The sequence below is a fragment of the Benincasa hispida genome, chromosome 3 (genome assembly GCF_009727055.1).
Source record: "Benincasa hispida cultivar B227 chromosome 3, ASM972705v1, whole genome shotgun sequence".
NCBI lineage: Eukaryota > Viridiplantae > Streptophyta > Magnoliopsida > Cucurbitales > Cucurbitaceae > Benincasa > Benincasa hispida.
In genome coordinates, this window is record NC_052351.1 from 28,822,007 (window position 1) to 28,841,308 (window position 19,302).

At 34.3% G+C, this 19,302-nt stretch overlaps 1 protein-coding gene across 1 annotated transcript; it reads left to right on the forward strand.

Moving 5' to 3' along the window:
• The first annotated feature begins 2,300 nt into the window (after window positions 1-2,300).
• LOC120073905 (RING-H2 finger protein ATL78) lies at window positions 2,301-3,332 on the forward strand. Its single transcript, XM_039026816.1, has one exon. The coding sequence runs from the start codon at window positions 2,465-2,467 to the stop codon at window positions 3,125-3,127; it is 663 nt and encodes a 220-aa protein (XP_038882744.1). The 5' UTR covers window positions 2,301-2,464; the 3' UTR covers window positions 3,128-3,332.
• Window positions 3,333-19,302: the final 15,970 nt, after the last annotated feature.

The window sequence follows — 19,302 nt, forward strand, 5'->3', positions numbered from 1 at the left end:
TTCTGTCAGTTTTTATCACTGATAGACTTTTATTAACCTCTATTAGTCTCTATTAAAGAAAATTAAATTTTACTATTTTATGTAAATATTTTTTCTTATTTTTCTATTTTTGAAAATCTCCCAAATAACCATATTTTACATAAAGTCAAATGTTTGAATCTTCTCACACTACTTATTCTTTTAACTCAAAAAGAAAAAAAAATAGATATTAGAGTTTTTATTTTTATTTTTTCATTTATTAAATTCAAGATTAATTTTGAGAATGGATGGAAATGAATTTTAATTATTTTTAGATTAAAGTTTAGATCTTGAACTTTTAGTTTATATCAAGGTCTCTACACTTTAAAGAGTGTCTTATAGGCATTTGAAACGACTTAAAAAATGTATTAAAGTCTTCAAACTTTTAATTTTTATGTCTAATATGCTTTTGACATATTTGAAAAATTTAAAAATTAAATGATCTATTAGATATAAAACTATAATGTCTTATAAGACTTTAAACTTAATTTCAATTTAGAGTTTAGCAAGTTTATGAATTTTAAAAATATTAAATAGGTCAATATGAGCATATTTTTATTTTTATTTTTATTATTACAATTTATGGGATGGAGGAATAAAATCTCTCACTTTGAAGTTGATAACACAATCACGATGTCATTAAACTACATTACATAAAATATATGTCATTGATGAATAGGTTGAATAAAAAATTAAAAGAAATATATATAATATAATATATTAATAGAACATAGGAAATTTAATTTGTAATTGGGAATTTCGAAACATGCCAAAGTTTTCCACAATTGGGGATAAGGATTAAAAATCTTGGGTCGGATGGGACAAGGGAGGACATTCCCAATTCTTGTCTTGTCTCGTTGTCATCCCTATTGGAAGTTCGGGATAGAAAAACATGTTGAGGCAAGGTTGAAATATCAAAGATGCTTTCTTTGATTTTGACTTTGCAAAAATTTTAGGCTAAATTACAACACAAGGTAATAATTAACCTCTTAAATTTATATAAATATTAAAATTTGACCCTAAGTCTGAGGTCTCAATTTTTACAATTGAAAATTTGAATATGTAATTATAACTACTACTGGTTATTGCAATTTGTTTAAAATTTTAATCTCTAATTTGACCTATTCTTCAATTTTAAGAGAATACAAACAAGATTGAGATTGCATGAAAAAAAACTTTACGTAAATTTAAAATAATTCATAATCTCTACTCCTAAATTAAGTTAAAGGAAAAAAACAAATTATTAACTAACTTGGACATATTTCAACTATAAACGTATATTCTCAAATAAAAGATTACAAATTTGAATCTCATATCCAATGAAGTTTCATTGGTTGAGATTTGAGAAACTAAAATACAAAAGAAGAAAATGAATTGAACGGTGAAAAACCATCCAAAAACAAGCAAGAAAAAAAAGGGGTAGCCGTACAACTATGAACCGAGTGGGCAAGCGTGCAAATAATTCCATTGTACATTGTTGATTGGGGCCAAAACATGGACTTCCGTTACTCTAGTCCTTTTCTTTAGATTCTTTATGGATTCACCTGTACATTTATACTGAATTTAAAATGATTTCATGTATTTAAATCAAAGAGTGTTGATCGAATGTTTGTTAAAAACAATACTTTCTATAATGTTTCTATGTTTTATTGTTTTTATTTTTAACTAAATTACCAAAAACCATTAATCCGATTATGAGATTAGTCATAATCAAAATTAGTGGGATCCACAATTAGAATTAATTGCAATTTTAAACACTATGAACTGTAAAAAGGTGGATCCCACAATTTTTTATTCTCATTCTCTAACTATAACTAATATCATGAAGAAGTAAATGAAGCATAGATTTTTAAGTAGTAAATCAATTCACCTCGTTCAAATTCCATAAAATAAATTTTCATATTAATATTTTATCAACTATTGTCGTCAACAAATATTAAAAACAAATAAATCTAAAAATACCACTAAATTTTTTTAAATTTTGAGGACTATATATAAACAAAAGGTTTTAATAGATCAAATTACGTGAATCAAATTCATCCCATCCCAAAACTAAAAAAATTGGATCGTTTTACCCAAATGGTGTCTTTTTTAAAAAAAAAAACAAAATCATAGTGAAGAAAGCTTTTAAAAAAGTAAAAAAGAAAACCCAAACAAAAAAGAACTTAGCAACTAAAGGGATTTTTTTTTTAAAAAAAATAAATAAATAAATAAAACTCATCAACTAAAGTTAAAACCTTAATAATAACAAAAAAAACACGACACTCCATTATTTATATTTTAAAAAAGGACACGTCAGCTTTCTTCTTCCCCCAATCCCCACAATCCACTAATTTCGCTTTTGCTATATAAATTCCCCCATTATTCTCACAAAGAACAAAATTAATTACAATTTCCCAAAACTCCAATCTTTGAACTTTCAACATTCTCCCTCACACACATCCACATGTCTATCTCCAATTCAAGGAGGCTCCTCCTTCCCTCCGCCACAGCGGCCGCCAGTCCGCCGGAGCTAGCGCAGCCCCGTCCTGGGTTCGGGAGCTTCGATATGAACGTTGTGATGGTCCTTTCAGTTCTCCTCTGCGCTTTAATTTGCTCTCTGGGTCTCAACGCCATCCTAAAATGCGCGTTGCGGTGCTCCACTTTGCTAGCCACCGTGTCAGGTGGGCGTGGTGGTGGGGCCTTAGTGGTACACCCGAAAGGTGTTCGACGAAATATTTTAAAGAAATTCCCAACAGTGGAGTACTCAAAAGAAGGGAATAAATTGAGGGGAATCGATGGGGAGTGTGTAATTTGTTTGTTGGAGTTCGAAGCAGGGGATCGGGTTCGTGTATTGCCTAAGTGTTACCATGGATTCCATGTTCATTGCATCGATAAGTGGCTGAGTTCCCACACTTCTTGTCCCAAGTGCCGTAATTGCCTCACTGATACTTGCCCTAAGATCACCGCCGGCTGCGGCCAGGAGGCGCCCATAACAACGGCGGCGTTGGCGGAGAGCTCATCCTCTGTTGACCCACCGGCGGCGGAGGAGGTGGGTGTGAATGTTGTTATTGCTCCGGTGGAAAGGGAGGGTTTGATAAGTAACTATAGGGAAAGTATTAGTAGATGAGATTGAAGTGGAAGTGGGGCTGTGGGGCTGTGGGGCTGTGGGGTTGGGCTGTTTTTTGTGATTGATGGAGCATTTTGGCTGCTTTTTGCTTTTGCTTACAAGTAAGCAACTTTTTTTTCTTTTTTAATTAATTAGGATTACAAGTAAAGCTTACTTAAGCTAAGATTTAGTGTACTTATTCAAATGTAAATATCTTTCCTCTCCACTCTCTTTTTCTCCCTTCCTTTGATCAAATAAAAAGGTTTTGGTTATAACTTATAGAATGTTGAACTTCTAAACTTTTAACTCTCCCATTTCAAGATTATTATTTATTAGGATAATTGCAATGGATAATACTTTTAGGACTAATAATTAAGTATTTAGTAACAATTTTAAATAATTACAAATATAGCAAAAATCTATAAATGATAAATTCCACCATTGATAGATTTTTACTAGTAATAGGTCTATAACAGATAGACTCTAGGAATTAGATCTAAACTTTGCTATATTTACAAGTTTACATTGTATTATATCTGCTAGTACTTTAAACATGATTATTATATTTGTAATTATTTCTTATTATTTTGGTTCTTAGGTTTCGAAATGACCCATTTAATTTTTAAGCTTTTAAGTTTATTCTATTATATATAGTCCCTACATTTTTCAAGTCCTTATAAATGATAGAGTGAGGATAAAACTTTTCATTCGAAGAGGGAAATGTTAATTCACTAGCTTTCTACCTTTATAAATTTTGAAAATTTTGGGAAGGCAAATTACAAAGATCAAAACCTTTTAAGTTAAAAGAAGTTGAGTTGTTAACTAAAAATCCAAAAATAAAAACTAGTTCTTAAAAATTCTTTTAGGTCTTGTTTGGAAACCATTTGGTTTTTTGTTTTTATTTTTGAAAATTAAACCAATTTCATTTCGTACAATAATTTGCATCTTTCTTGATTACAACGGTTGAATTCTGAGCTAAATTCTAAAAATAAAAACAACTTTTTGAAAAACTTTTTTAGTTCTCAAAATTTGCCTTGGTTTTTTAAACCATTGGCAAAAAGTAAAAAACAAGGGAAGAAATTTGGAGATAAAAGTAGTATCAATAGAATAAATTTTTTTTTAAAAAAAATGGTTACTAAATGGTGCCTTAATTTTCAAAACTTGGCTAAATTTTTTAAAATATTGGTAAAAAGTAGTTAACAGAGTAAAAAATTTAGAGGTGAAAGAAATATTAATAAACTTAATTTAAAAAAAACTAAAATAAAAAATCAAATGATTATCATATGGGACCTTAACCTTGTTATATACTAATATAATTGAAACAATGTTGTTTCTTTGATTTTGTCTTGTTGCATGTAGGTTTGCTTGAAATGAATATTGCAGGTGCGGTTGTAATATTAGAACACAAAGTCATTATTATTATTATTATTAACGATTTTTAGATTTAAAAAGACATTCTAAAAGTTGAAGTCTTATTTCCTAAAGATTAGGGACTAAACGGAAAGAAAGGACCAGAAAATTCAAAGTTTAAATGAGATTTAAACCTTAATATCAATTTGGTTTTCAACCATGTAATCGTAAACAACAATGATTCAATTAAAAATTGTGGATGTACTGGTGATGGATGAGATGTTTAAGGGGTAAGCTTGTCTAAATACTTGTGGTTGTAAAATAATAATTTACTTGTGGTTGTAAAAAAAAAAAATAATAATTGTTAAACTATAATGGATCAATAAAATTATAAAATAGTGGTGATGGAATCATGATCTGATTAATGGATAAGCTTGTTTGAATATTTGTGGTTGTAAAAAGAAATGTTTAAATTAGTGGAAGAATAAATTTTGGTCTGCCTAGTAATAAATTATACTTTGGTTGTGGCAAGAATTTGATTTGTTGGGCTGTTGTAAACTATGTTTGGTTTATTGGACAAGGATGAAAAGATTTGTCAGATCAATTATTTGGGAAAAAGAGGTGAGTAATAATGTTAAATATGTTGTTAAAGTAAATATAAACTTGGTTGGATGTGGAACAACCACCTTTTGGATTCAATCAATTATTGCAAACCTTTTTTTTTTTTTTTTTTTTTTATCTAAGTGGCTGTTTTTCTTTTAAGGGTCCAGCAAGAGCCACGTTGTGAATGAATTTAAACTATTTGCCAAATTGTTTCCATATCTCAAAGTGTGCAAAATATCAAAAAAAAAAAAAAAAAAAAAAACAAGTAACTAATGGGTCAATGCAAAAAAAGAAAAAAATTTAACTATGTGTCAAGTTCAACATACTTATGGGATAAATATTGATGTAATATTAGCATATCGTTAAAGATGTTTATGTCGATTGTTATAGATAATTTTGAATACGAGAAATAAATCTAAAAAGAGAAAATAACACGAGGGTAAAATCGAGATAGGATGAATCTGACACTATCCAATTTGAGTTGTGATGAGAACTTCGAATCTAAAATCCAACTCGAGATCTTAGTGGATCTAGAGGAAGAAAGCAATAAAGATGAATGCCCCAAGATAACCTATTCTCTATAAGGCCTACTTTTTTTAGGCCCGACTCATGCCTTCTTTGATCCGAACCATTCTTAAGACCACCAAGCCCTCTCGAATGAGTTCGATTATAGAAGCGGATCCAGACCAAGATCTGATCTCCATTACGTGGTACGATATATCTATCGATCCAAAGAACTGACTTTCAGTTGTAAGTCATCCATTCTGCTCCCCGAGAGCTCAATGGTAGAGCAGTCAGTATGATGATCAACTGATCAAACGCTGTAGGGGCGGACTACTCTACATTCAGCAAAGTTCATCATTCAATGCTTTCGGACTTAGTCCTTCATCGCGGGCGAGCCATTGGCAAGAAGCACAGAATCCGCTCGGGGACTAAGCAAGGCCTCCTCGATCTTCTTGGACTTGGTTTATGTCCTCAAATGATCTCATTTGAGAATAGTCGCTTTGAGAGAAAATTAGAATATCCTTTTCCTTATTAGATTCGGATTCGGCAGGTTTGGTTTTGCACTGGAGGGCTGATCGGCTTGTTGGTTGGTCCAATTCCATTTTCCTGAGCTTATTCCAAAAGGGAATACATGAAATCTTAAGCTTACCTTGTTAAAATAAACCATTAAAGCTCAATTGAAGGAAAGTCTATTGTTTTGCAGGTCGCTCCTTCTCCTAAGTTACAAATCATCATTGATGCATTATGAAAATTAGGTGTGTGAATCTTTTCTAGATTTTGCCATCAACGATCATGATCGTACAACTATTACTTTTTATGTACTTAAAAAAAACTTTTACTTTTTATTTATTTAATTAATAGTCATGATATCAAGACTTGATATTTTAATATAATTGAAAATTCTCCTATCATTTACTAACACATTAAGAATGGTCGATCAATATATAAAAAAGTGATTTTGCATGAGAATACATGGAATCTCCTAAAGTATGATTTAATGTTGTTATTACTAATTAGTGTTTTTAAATTTTTTTTTTTTTTAAAAAAAACTTCTTTTCATTTATTTAACCAAACACTACTATGATTTTTTTTAAAATATATATATTTAATTTTCTGAAAATGGTCTCAAGCTCAACCTTAAAGTTTTCATCTAGAATTTGAATCCATCACATCACATTATAGAAAGAAAGAATGAATGAATGAAAAAATGGAAGACATGAGAGGAATGGAAATGGAAGCTGAGGGTGAAAAGCAAAACATAAATTGTACTAAAAAAGGGAGAATTTGGATGATAGAGTTCACATGTTGTGTTTGTTAGAGAGAACATATACAGAGTCACACACACACACCTAATCCCATTCATATGCAAATCAAATACCATACTCCAAATATATATAATGCTCTAATTGGGAGTTATGAGTAATGCTCTAATTGGGAGTTATGAGTCTTAGTTATGGTATTGTACCATGTGCGAAGGTTCCTTTTTCTTGCACTCTTTTGTGGGATGTTTTGTTGGTGATGTGTATCTCAACTGTGACATCGACTCAATTGTCACCACCCTCATTTCTAACATCTTTTTAACATTTACGTTTCTAACACTTTTTTAGAATTCAAAAAGTTGTTTTATAGCTCATTTGATAATGCTATTTCTTATTTTCAATTATAATAAGTACTACACATCACCAACTTTTTTAAAATCAGTTTGTATGTTTGAATCTTGAGGTTTGGAGTTTGTGTCAATTTAGTTTTCATGTTTCGAGATTAGGCAAACAAGTTTCCAACGTCTAAAAATTGAACACGAGTTTCTCTGTTAAATAGGTCGAAAGATGACATAACAATTTTCTAGACTGTTCGTAAAAGTAAGCAAAGAAATTATAGCCTTTCATTCAGTATCATAAATACAGCTACATGAGATAAGTTTCTCATTCGTTCAATAATACATCCAAATTTGTCGTGTTCCAATGAATCAAATATAACTTTGTCCAACTTAACTAAAATCATCACATGCACAAATTTGTAAAATAGTTGCTTAACTTTTTTTAAGAAAATTGAAATGCATGATTTAAAAGTAAAGGAAATTATCCAAAATAACCCTCTCCCAAGTTTTCACATTACAAAAATAGCATGCTTTCTGAAAATTTGTTACAAGAGTTTATCTCGGACCTTCTTGGACGAGATCATCCTCGAGATCAAATTTAATATGTTAAGAATTCAAATGATGCAGTCGTGTGAAAGGACAAAAATACCCTTGATTGATAAAAAAAAAGAAAACCTTTCATCTTAATGGAAAGCACTCCAGCTCCTCATTTCGCCCTAGTTCTCCCTCCACTTGCTTTGAAGTTTTGTTCATCTCCACGGTTATTTGTATCCTTAAGCTTCGTTATTGTAGATTTATTCCACTATTTTTTTTCATTTAGTTAAAGGTTTTAGTTTTGATTCAACGTTTGTTAGGGTTTTAGAAGTTTTTTTTTTTTTTTTTTTTTTGAGATATTTGAGAAATATGGATTGGATATTTGCGTTGTTTTTTCCATATATTTTTTTTTTGTGTATCATGTCTGTAATGGATGATTTTTTGGATACTTCATCCTATCTTGCTTAAAATCCATTTGAATCTCGGCCGAGATTGGATGAAATGTGTCTGAGATTCATTGAATATGTTGCGAGATTTGGTTGATTGTTGAGTTTTTAGCGCCATTTTGTATAAAATTTTGAGGTATATGAGGCCTAAGATTGGCCACAGGATTTTACACAAAATGGGACAAAACCTTAGGGCTCGAGTTCTTCATAACTAGGACACACTCTCGGCTGAGTTTTGCCCTAAGATTTAAGGCAATTTTCATAGATAATGCTTTTATTTTGTTGTCGTTTTGCCTAATTGATTGTTGAGTGCTTTTGTTTTGTGGCTTGTGTTATAAATGACATTGGTGTCTAAAATCCGCACTTCTGACTATTTTTCAACAAAATTGACTTGTTGTTCTCATCTAGTAAAAATAATCTCTAATATTAAGAAGAAGTTAACACCTAGAATGTTATACATGTTTGGGCAAAGAGTTTCTGGGTATTTTTTTTTTTTATGTTAAGTTAGTTTTTAATGGTCCTCTATACACTATATTTTTTTAAAGAGGTATAGAAGGATAAGGAAGTCGTAATTAGCTTTAAGTTACTTGGGAAGAATGTGTTTTTTGGGCGAGATGAGTTTGTTGGGGTTGAAACCTTAAATCTCGTGGTTTTGTAGTTTGTAAATTTATTTGTACAAACAGATTTATTTAATAAAATAAGTTGTTATTTTATTTGAAATTTAGTTGCATTAATTCAAAACCAATAAATTAAGATCTAGGGTTATTTGATGAAGCTTAAACATGTATGTTGAGACATAAAGATGGATCATATTTAAGTAGTAACCTGAATGGTATGTAGTAGATAGATAAAGTTGGGTACATTATCCTTGACACTATGGATATGACCCACTTTGTAATCGTTATAATTATTGTAAAATGTTACAAACGACTTGATCATGATCATTCATGTGGAGACTTGTGAGTGGAGGTATCTTATATAAAGAGTTTGTATAAAAGTGGACCACAAAATGATTAGTTTCTTTTTATAACACCATTACTTAAAGAGACTTACTGTTAGGAATATCCTAAAACTCGTAGTTCGTAATATATGAAACATATTTTATTTTTAATAAAATTATTATTGAAATTGCACTCTGTTATAAAATCCAATAAACAAACCTATGTCTATAGTATGAATACTTTAACTTTATGTAGAGACATAAAAGAGGATCAAGTTATAGTATATAGCCTAAAAGGTCTATAAGTATATGGATGAGATTGGGTACCTCATCCTGGAGACACTATGAATGCGACCCATTTTATATACTGATACAAACGATGTGATCCTAAAATCATTCATGTGGAGACATGCAGTAGAGGCATCCTATACAAAAGACGTTTGCATAAGACCGGACCATGAAATAGTCATTTTTCTTTATAACGACTATTTCCTGTTAAAACTAACTATTTCAATTTGATGGCCTGGGGTAACTTGATCTTAATCCTGAGCTAACTATAAACTTCTGTTTATTCAGGATTATTCTTTGATCTGCATAGGTGAGAGTAGTTCAACAGTACTGCTCAATAATCCTCCCATTTTAGGAATAAAATCGAATAGATAGCTGGGGACATAGTCCTGCAAGAAGAAATTTACTCCTACCCAGTTTAGGGTTAGAAAATATGTTGTTCTCTTAAGTACTGATTTCTAGTCTTCAACAAAGAGGCTCCACCCTCTCATGATAGGGAGGAACATGGTTTATTAGTTGGATTATAAATCAATTGTTCAATAAAGGATCAGTGGTATCTTAAAGAACAAGATGTATTTATAGGAGTAAATGGTAATTTTGACCTAGTTGTAAATACGAACGACCTGTGAAGGATTGACTTACTAATTATGGTTAAATCAAGTGGATAGAAATATATCTACAGTAAGGAGAATGCAACTACTGAGCTATAGTGGTATGTCTCGGTAGTCAACGAATATTGATTAATTCAGATTAAAGCATTTAACTAATTAATCTTAAATCGTTGGAGCTCATGACCTGTAGGTCCATAAGGTTCCTCTACTAGCCCGTAAAAGATTAAACCTTGGATTAGAATATTGTGTGAATTTGAAATGTTCAAATTCAATTTAGGGTTTGCATAATTATATTCAATATAATAAAACGTTTAAATTTATTGAAATTAAACGTAATTGGAGAATTCAAAATATTTAAATAATGGTTTAAATATTGATTACATGAATAGGGATTCATGTTTGACTAGATGTTTTATTAATTTAATATTAGATATTAGATTATTATTAATTAATTAATTAATTATTTAAATTAAATCAATTTCAAATTTTCAATTTTCAAAAATTGAAATTATGTTTAATCTTTTTTTAAATAAATATAATTTAATTGAAATTTGATTTTGTAAGTGGATTTATCCCAAATTTAGAATTTGAGTGGATTTTTCCATAAAATCAACACCTATTCCACTTTGTTATTGCCTTTTGAAGTGTCAATTGGCTGATTAACTTAGTTTTTGCATGATTAAGATGAATAAATACTTCATTTATTCAGTTTGAAGAGAAGTTTTTGTTTTTAGAGAGAAAAAAAATCGGTTGAATTTGTCCTCTCAAACTCTCTTCAATCTTCTTCCAATTCGCTAATTCACAGTTCCACCACTCAATCCAAGGCTGAGATTAGTAAAGAAGATTTTCTTGGTGGTCTACTGAAGAAATTGGAGATCAATTTCATGGAGATTGCAAGGAACAAGTGGAAATCTACAAAGGTTGTAATTTTTAAAACCCTTTTCTGCTTGAAGCTTATAGTTTGCATGTTTGTTAATCAAATTAAATGTAATTAGAGTGTTTAATGATCATGTTAGCTTCCATTTTACGCATGTTTACTCTATCACTTACATTTCACCAGATAGGTGTCACACCTCGTCCTAGACTACTCTATGAGCCTAGGAAAGGACATGACTACAACAGTTATTAACCCTTTTGTTGACATTTATTGCCTAATAAATCTAGCGGAAATAACTCTGATATCAATGTGCAAACTCATATACAGTGGATGCCTCTTAGGCCAAATTTATTAAGTGTAAAAACACAACATATTTAGAGTAATTACATTACTAGTTTCACAAACCCCGATGCCCAAAACCTTAGTCCCTATATGAACAAATATAACATGTGTACAATATTTACAGTAACCACCTAATAGACGGGTTACAATATCTTTGTCCTTTAGTGGCAAGAGCTATCTCCTGAGGATTTGACCACTACCTGGGGGAAAGGAAAACGTTTAAAAATGGGATGAGCTTGCTAGCCCAGTGAGTGACTTAAGAAAGAAAACTGATTCTCATGCAAAAGTCTCAATAAAAAGATTAAACTGAAATATAAACTTCTACAGTAACCTTGTACTGTAGTATAAACATTTTCCAAGCATAGCATATAAAGCTTCTTTTATCAGAAAACCTTAAAACTGTTCCTTAGTTGAGAATAACCCTGCTATGGTTAAATCTCAACGTCAATTGTTAGTCAAGAGAGAACCCTTTTGCTCAATCTTTGACTTAACTACCTACGTGCACATAGCCATATTAAGTACCGTCATACCTTAGGTACTTCTACTCAGATACCTTCTCTAAACTTGTCCTTCAGTATCGAGCTGCTCGGATACCTTCTCAACTATACTTTAGTATCGCATTTCAAGTAGAACTAGTCATAAATGACTTTCTCTTTAAAGCATGTAAAGCATAACGCATAGAAAACATGTATTTAAAGATACTAATGCATGCTTGGTGTATTTAAACACACATAAATAGTTTTTCAATAAACTTTCATACATGGCATGCGTTTAAAACATAACTCATGGTTTGCTTAGAAACCACTTTGTAAAACTAGCTGAGATGAGAATAATCTTTCTTTAAAACATTGTAAATATTTAATCAAATATTTTAGTCACTCACCTTGGTCGTTTAGGAACCTTTCTCTCTAGAAGTTCTTTGATCACCTCGGGCTCCCTTTTGAACCCTAAGATCCATATTCAATTTAAAGATCAGATTACTCATAGTTCTAAGACTTATCTCATGATACTTCCTTCTGTAAACATGCTCTATAATGTCTCAGAAAGATTACCTTAAAATCTTAGTTCAGAATCGTGGTTTGGCCGGAATCTTCAAATCCTGAATACTGGCCCAAGCTTACCCGACAGCTTGACCCTTTTGTCTTTTCCTCACTTTCCAACCCAAATCCTTAGAGCTTCTTCTTCGGCAGCCCTATCCTAAAAACTAGACTCGAGGAGCTTTCAGGTGGCTTTCGAATCACTCCAAACACACGAGTATGCTGGGAGAACTTCTTGTCCCAAGTTGATGTTATTTCCAGACGTCACTGTCCAACTGCGTCTCCTCTTGAAGCTTTATGACCAACACATAGATTTGCTATCAATGCATGCGTTCTTTCATCAACACATAGTTTCTTCACAATCAATCTTCATACATTCTTCTTAATTTTCTTTGAGTTATGTTCTGAAGAGAAGTCCTTGGCCCTATTTATAGGCGTACAAAATCTCTCCAAGGCCGACACTTCCTACTTGGCCGTATGTCCAAGTGTCTTTTCCCCACACTATCAACACAAACTTCAAGTCACTGCAATCTAAGGTGTCTTCCTCTTCCTTAGTCAACATAAAATGCTTAAATTTTCATGTCTTCTCGTGCATCCACCTTATTTACTTAAGGCTTAAGATTTCTTCCCAACAAGCCACATGTCCGGATGACGACTTTGAATGCGTACATCCAACCTCATATGCGTTCATCTAACCACGAATGCGTCCATCCAAATGCCACAACATATCTATGTTCGGACACCACTAATTGGTGCATGCGTCCATTCAATCTTACCTTGTGCATCTAATTGATGCAACTTGGTCACATATGCTAGATGCTCGCAAGGCTCATCTTTGGCTGCATATTCTTCTCTTTCGCATGGCTTACCTTTGCCCTATGCGCTTAACTAGTATAATGACCAACACCCTTTCAATGCATACTATTAGCCTTGTCCTATGCGCCCACATGCCCTCAGATGTCCAACGCATAGCACATCACCAATGCATAGTATTAGCCTTGTGCACCGCAAGCCTTAGCAACGCAAGATGTTTCACCATGCGTCTACCATGGCTTGTCTCATCACCGCATAGTTCATCGTCTAGAGCTGTTGCCACATAGCACCATCGCATATCGTTGCCGCATAGCACCGTCGCATAGCTCTATCGCATACCATTGCCGTATAGTACCATCTCGTATTGCACGACTCTCGTTCATCGTGTAGTGTTGATGCCCATCGTCTAGCGAAGCACGACTATCGTCTAGCACACACGCCCATCGCATAGGGCCATCGCCCAGTGTCATCGTCTAGCACTGATGCTGATTGTGCAGTGCCAACGCCTCATCGTCTAACGCTATCGTCTAGTGCTATCGTCTATCCCGATCATCTAGCGCCTGCCTACACAATCACCCACCTCATCGTGTAGCACTGCTTACTTCCTATACGATCGACCAGCGCCCCTGTCCGCGTAACTTCAGGCTGCCACCCACTTTGCCAACCTCTCACGACATTTGCTGCCGCATGCGTTTCTCTTGGCCACACTTTGGCTTCCTTCAATGCCCAAATAACCTCTAAATGAGCAAGGCCAACGCATGGAACAACACTTAGTCAATTTTCTAACCTCCAACGCATGGGTTATACTTAGCCGATTTTCCAAGCTTTACCCGAGAGTCAAGCTTTCAAATTCACACTTTTCTTCTAATTCTTCACCCTTTTCTCTAAAATTACACATCAACCTACTCACCATACTGGTCTCAGTAGGGAATATACTCGAGTAGAGAAATTAGGGCTCAGGGTTCACATTTACCTCCTCCTTATGAAAATTTCGTCCTCGAAATTTTGCTACAAGTCCATCAATTAAACAACTGTAGATACTTGTTTCTTATTTGCTCTTTAGCTTCCCATATTGCTTATTAAGTGTTATGGTTTCGCCATAGTACTTTTACCCATGGTATTGTCTTATTCCTTAAGACTTGTTCTTTTCTGTCAAGAATCTCCACTGGTTCTTCTTCGTACGATAAATTCTCTTTCAACTGCACGGGTTACTCTAGCAACATATGGGTAGGATCTGGCACATACTTTCTTAGCATTGCCACATAAAACACATCATGGATACGAGATAACTCTGGAGGTAAATCCAACCGATACGACATTGGGCCAACTCTTTATATTATCTCATAAGGTCCAATATACCTCGGGCTTAACTTTCCTTTCCTACCAAACCAGAGTATTCCTTTCCATGGAGACAACTTAAGAAATACTTTATCACTAACTTCAAATTCCAATTCTATTCTCCACTTATCAGCATAACTTTTTTGCCTGTCTCGAGCTATCTTAAGATTTCTCTTATAATCTTAACACTGTCTAATGTCTGCTGAACAAGTTCTGGACCTAGTAATTTCCTTTCACAAACCTGATGCGTTATTGATAACTTGTAGAAATACAAGTTATTTATGCCACCTTATCTAGATATTACGGCTAAAAGTTAGTAAATATGTGTCAATTGTATGAAGATTAGCTTAGAATTACAATAATTATAAATGATCGCAATTATATAATCTAACGCCATAAAGATGGAAGACAAGTCGAGTTTTACTCTGTTTTGTAGGAAACCAAGTCACCGCTTGCACTCAAGACTCTCTGAGAAACTGCTCAACGCATCTCTGTCACATTGCGTTCGTCAATCAACAATGGAGAGACGATCACTGCAATGACGGCACAATGCGACAGTCGATCCAGAGCTAACATTCAACCGCATGCGGTAATAAAAACAACACCGCATGCGAATTCACGATCAAAAGATGAACCTGGGTAACACAAAAGCGGAGGACTAAGACACGTGTACAACTAACGGTTGTGCAGAATTGACAGTCTGAATGCATAACAAAAGGAATAATATCCCTCCATCTTTGGAATTACCATAACCATCAGTGGGGACCACAAGGCCAGAGTCAAAGACCTACATCTATAAATACCCCATAGATTTTAGAGAAAAATTATGCTACTTGATACGGGGGCTAAGTGCTGCTAAAGTGTTGAGAGAAATGGCTGAGTTGAGTGCTTAAGTGAAGAAATCCAAGAAGAAGACAAGATAAGGCCAAGAGGTGAATCTCAAATCTAACCTGCTGAATACTCAATCTGAAGCTCTATGCATAGATCTCTGCTATCGGTGGAGCAAGCCTGAGAGGGAAGCTCTTCCTACCATTAAATCCATCCTATCCGGCAAGCAGATCTCCATCGAATCAGTGTCAAGACATTGGCACTTGTTTGTATCTGTTCTATCTCTTTCATCATTGTATTTCAATTTCTCTTATCTTTTCATTCAAACACCATGTACCAAACGCTTAATAGACATATTAAATGTTTCAATAGCTTTTATATACCATTCTCTGTCTATTTGCGTTCCTCTATTAATCATTTTCTCCATAATGTCTTTTCAATCCCCTGATAGTTAATATGAATCAAACAAGTACTTAACCTATGTTAAAGGTATAAAATGCGTTTAGCTAAGGCATACTAGACGACATCTTCACCTGTGAAAGTAGAAGTGAAGATGCCATTTTGATCTATCGAGAGAGGGTTAGAAGAATGCGTTAACTAAAGCGAGCAGTACTTTTAGACATGGAAGCAACCTTGCGTTCATTACGTTATTCTCTATTTCACTACAGACATGTGAGAATGTGGCCGATCACTGAAAGGTGTACGCCAAGAGAAGAGCGGAACAGTATTTCTAGCTTCAACGCAATTGAGAACTTTCGCTGTTTATATTATTTATCTTTCTCTTTCTATTCTGTTCATAAGACTTGTCGCCGCATTCCACGTCTTTGCATAACTTTCACAGCCAGCCTTGACCCCAGCATCTTGTAACATGAAGCCTGTTTGTATCATCTAGCTTAGGTTTATTGTATTTATTTTATTATCGCATCTTTACTGCTTTACTTTATTTTATCGCAATTTATATACCTATACAAACACATTTTTAAAGATTGAAACCTTGGTCGCATATATCATGAACATATCACAATAACCTAAAAAAGTCCATGAGTTCGACCTCGGATCACACCGAGAAACTTGCGGTGGAATTACACTTGGTTTCATCGTAAGGAAACTTGTGACAACACATGGAATACTACGTGAACATCCATAATTAACGTATATCTAGTAGTAGTATCGCATCATTTCGAGCATAGAACATCATCAATCATACCTATCAGCGAAAAGTCAACAGTTATTTTTAGGAATGTGAATGAAAATATGGATGATATGCGTTGATGGATTGCGTTGTGTACTTAAGTTTCCCCAGTGGAATTCAAGTGTAAATTCCCTTGAGTTTCCTGGTAAGTCTAGGGTCGATCACAGGGACTTGTGAAAATAGATTGCGTTGATAATGTTTATGAAAACTTTGCAGTAACCAAGTAAATAAATAAAGTGTGAGTGTATTGTTGCATTGATGAAAAAGAAGTAAATAAAGGTGGCGGATTTAAGAGAGAGAGTTGGGTTGATGGATGCAATGAGTATGCGATGAACGGGCTGAGAAGATCTTTAGCTAGTGTTACTTAGGAATGCGTCAAACTTTGCGATCATCTTACAACCATGCACAACAAGTCATTTCCCAATGTAAATGCGATGCTTCTAAGTCTAGGACGCATGTGTTGAATGCAAAATGTCCATAGAGCTTATCCCTAAGTCTCTACTCTTGTCCTATGCATTGATGCAAAATGCATGAATGCAAGGTGACCGCATACAACCATATCTTATTGCTAAGATGCATGTGATGCATTAATAACAAATAGTGCTCATTCCTAAGCGCCTATCTCTCATTTATGCGTTCTAATATGGTTTTTCCAAACCTAGATTTTGACCTGACCTTCCCAATTCTGGATCTTGTCCTTTGACTACCCTCCCGAGTATCTCTAATAGACGAATGAAGCATACATAAACAAGATAATTGCAAAGAATGAAGATTCCCTTGTTGTGCTAGCTAAATGCTTCTCAACCCATTCAACTAATTTAGCTACTCATGGGTGAATTACAGAGAGTGAACAGATATAGAGAAAGACATTCCATTCTTATAATTGAGTTGAGTACAAAATGATAATGGAAAATAAAGGTAGAGAGCCCGGTAGAAATTCCTTGCTGACCAAGGCTTTTTACACTGAATCTCTATTCTGATCTACAAATATTTTTCGCTTCTGCAGGTGTCAGCCCTCTCTCTGTCATGGAGCTTCCGATGCTTTCCCAAGCTTTTCGGAACGATCTATCGACATACCTTCTTCCTCGCGTCCGCCTTAAAATGAAAGAAGACTATGGACAAAGATGTGAACTTGTAAAGTGATAAAGTAATCGACTATTTAACCCCTCCTCTAAAGAATGCACTTGGTATTTATAGAGTTTCCATGTTGAAAGGTGGCTTCTCTCTTCCGGTTGTACAGATGGGACAGCTTTAATTCCTGACTGATGCACCGGATAATTGTCACCGATAAAGCTGAATGTAGTTCGTGACCGTTATCGGCTATCAACTTAATTTGGATCTGACTACTGTCAACTTTCTGTCCCATCACTCTTAATTTTCCTTTCACCCGGATGCGCTCACCATGTTGCGCTGTTCAAGTTGCGGTGATTCTTCTTGGACGAATGTTTGCGAGCACGATCAACGCAAAGTCTTGTGGTGAAGTTGCGCTCGACCAATGTATTCCCATGATCGCAATCTTTGTATTGCGTTAACGCATATTCTGCACAAAAATGTAAAGATCAACTGCTCTAATGCGTTGGATGCATGCGACCACAATATTATAGAATTTATGCTTAATGGACGTAATTTAACATATTTCATCAATGCAATCCATCATTGTTTAAGAACTTAGTACTATGATAACGTGCATTTCTACCCGTTATCACACCCCCAAATTTAAACAATGTTTGTCCTCAAGCATAAGCTAAAGATTCCTTTAGCAAGTTAACCGCAAAGTTTTCTTTCCCTAGATTTCTCAAGGATACTTCGTTCAAATCCTATATGCTAGAATTTCCTTAAGTCTTATTCAAGTCTCTTCCTAAAATATTTCTAAAACTTAGGAATTGCAAGCTTAACTTTCAAAAGGACTTTACTAAATTCCAAAACATTGCATGATTTATTTCAAAAAGAAAATTTTCCTCCGGGGTGTCAAATGATTTATCCTTGCACAAAAAAAATTTCTTTATTGCTATTTTTTTCTGACCTTGCGTTGATTCGAGTGTCTTGCCTTTGTTTTGGCTTGCCCCCACGAGTCAGGCGGACATCCAACTACGAGAAATGCACTCTTTCTCAGACTAAACTCATACCGATTTGGCAGTGGAGTTGCGGTCATTGGTTTATGCGTTGATCCTGGTGACATACTTTTGTTTTGGCTTGCCCCCACGTGTGTCATGCGAACATCCAACTACGGATAAGTGCCTTTCACAACTTAACTTTTATCAACATGGGTTTTCCATTGTTTTGACAGTGGAGTCATTATTCTCAATATATATATATTAGCAAGGTCGAACATAATTACCTCACCCTCAAATTTAAAATGCGACAATGTCCTCATTGCCAAAAGAAATTAAAATAGGTCATGCGATGGTCATAGAATGCTGGTAAAGAGAGTTCGAAAGAAAGCTAGCAAACCCCGAACTTCTAGAAATATTTTCTGAGGTGACTATTTGTGAACCCCGAATCCTAATTTCTTTACTTGAGTAGATTCCCTACAGAGATTAGTGTGATGAGTAGGTTGTTGTGGAAGCTAGTAGGGAATGATAGAGAAAAGAGTGGAGATTTGAAGAAAAGAGGAAATTTGGAAGTTTAACTCTTGGGAAAAATTTGGAAAATTTGGCTAAGTATAGAATTTTGTGTGGGATACGTTGGAAGGGACCAATGCATTGGACGGGTGTGTTGATGATGGCATACGGCTGAAGAAGGAAAAATGGAGATGACGCATTGGAAGGCACAAGGGTAGACAAGGCATGCGTTGGAAGGCAGCCCATGTGTCGAGCGGCCTCGGCCAGCGCCCTTACCCAATACGTCGAGGGGCCAGCCAAGCGCCCATGCCATGCATCGTGCAGCCTCGTCTAGA

Bases quoted from the DNA above. Each gene is read 5' to 3' on its own strand.
- LOC120073905 (XM_039026816.1), top strand. From the start codon at position 2,465: ATGTCTATCTCCAATTCAAGGAGGCTCCTCCTTCCCTCCGCCACAGCG.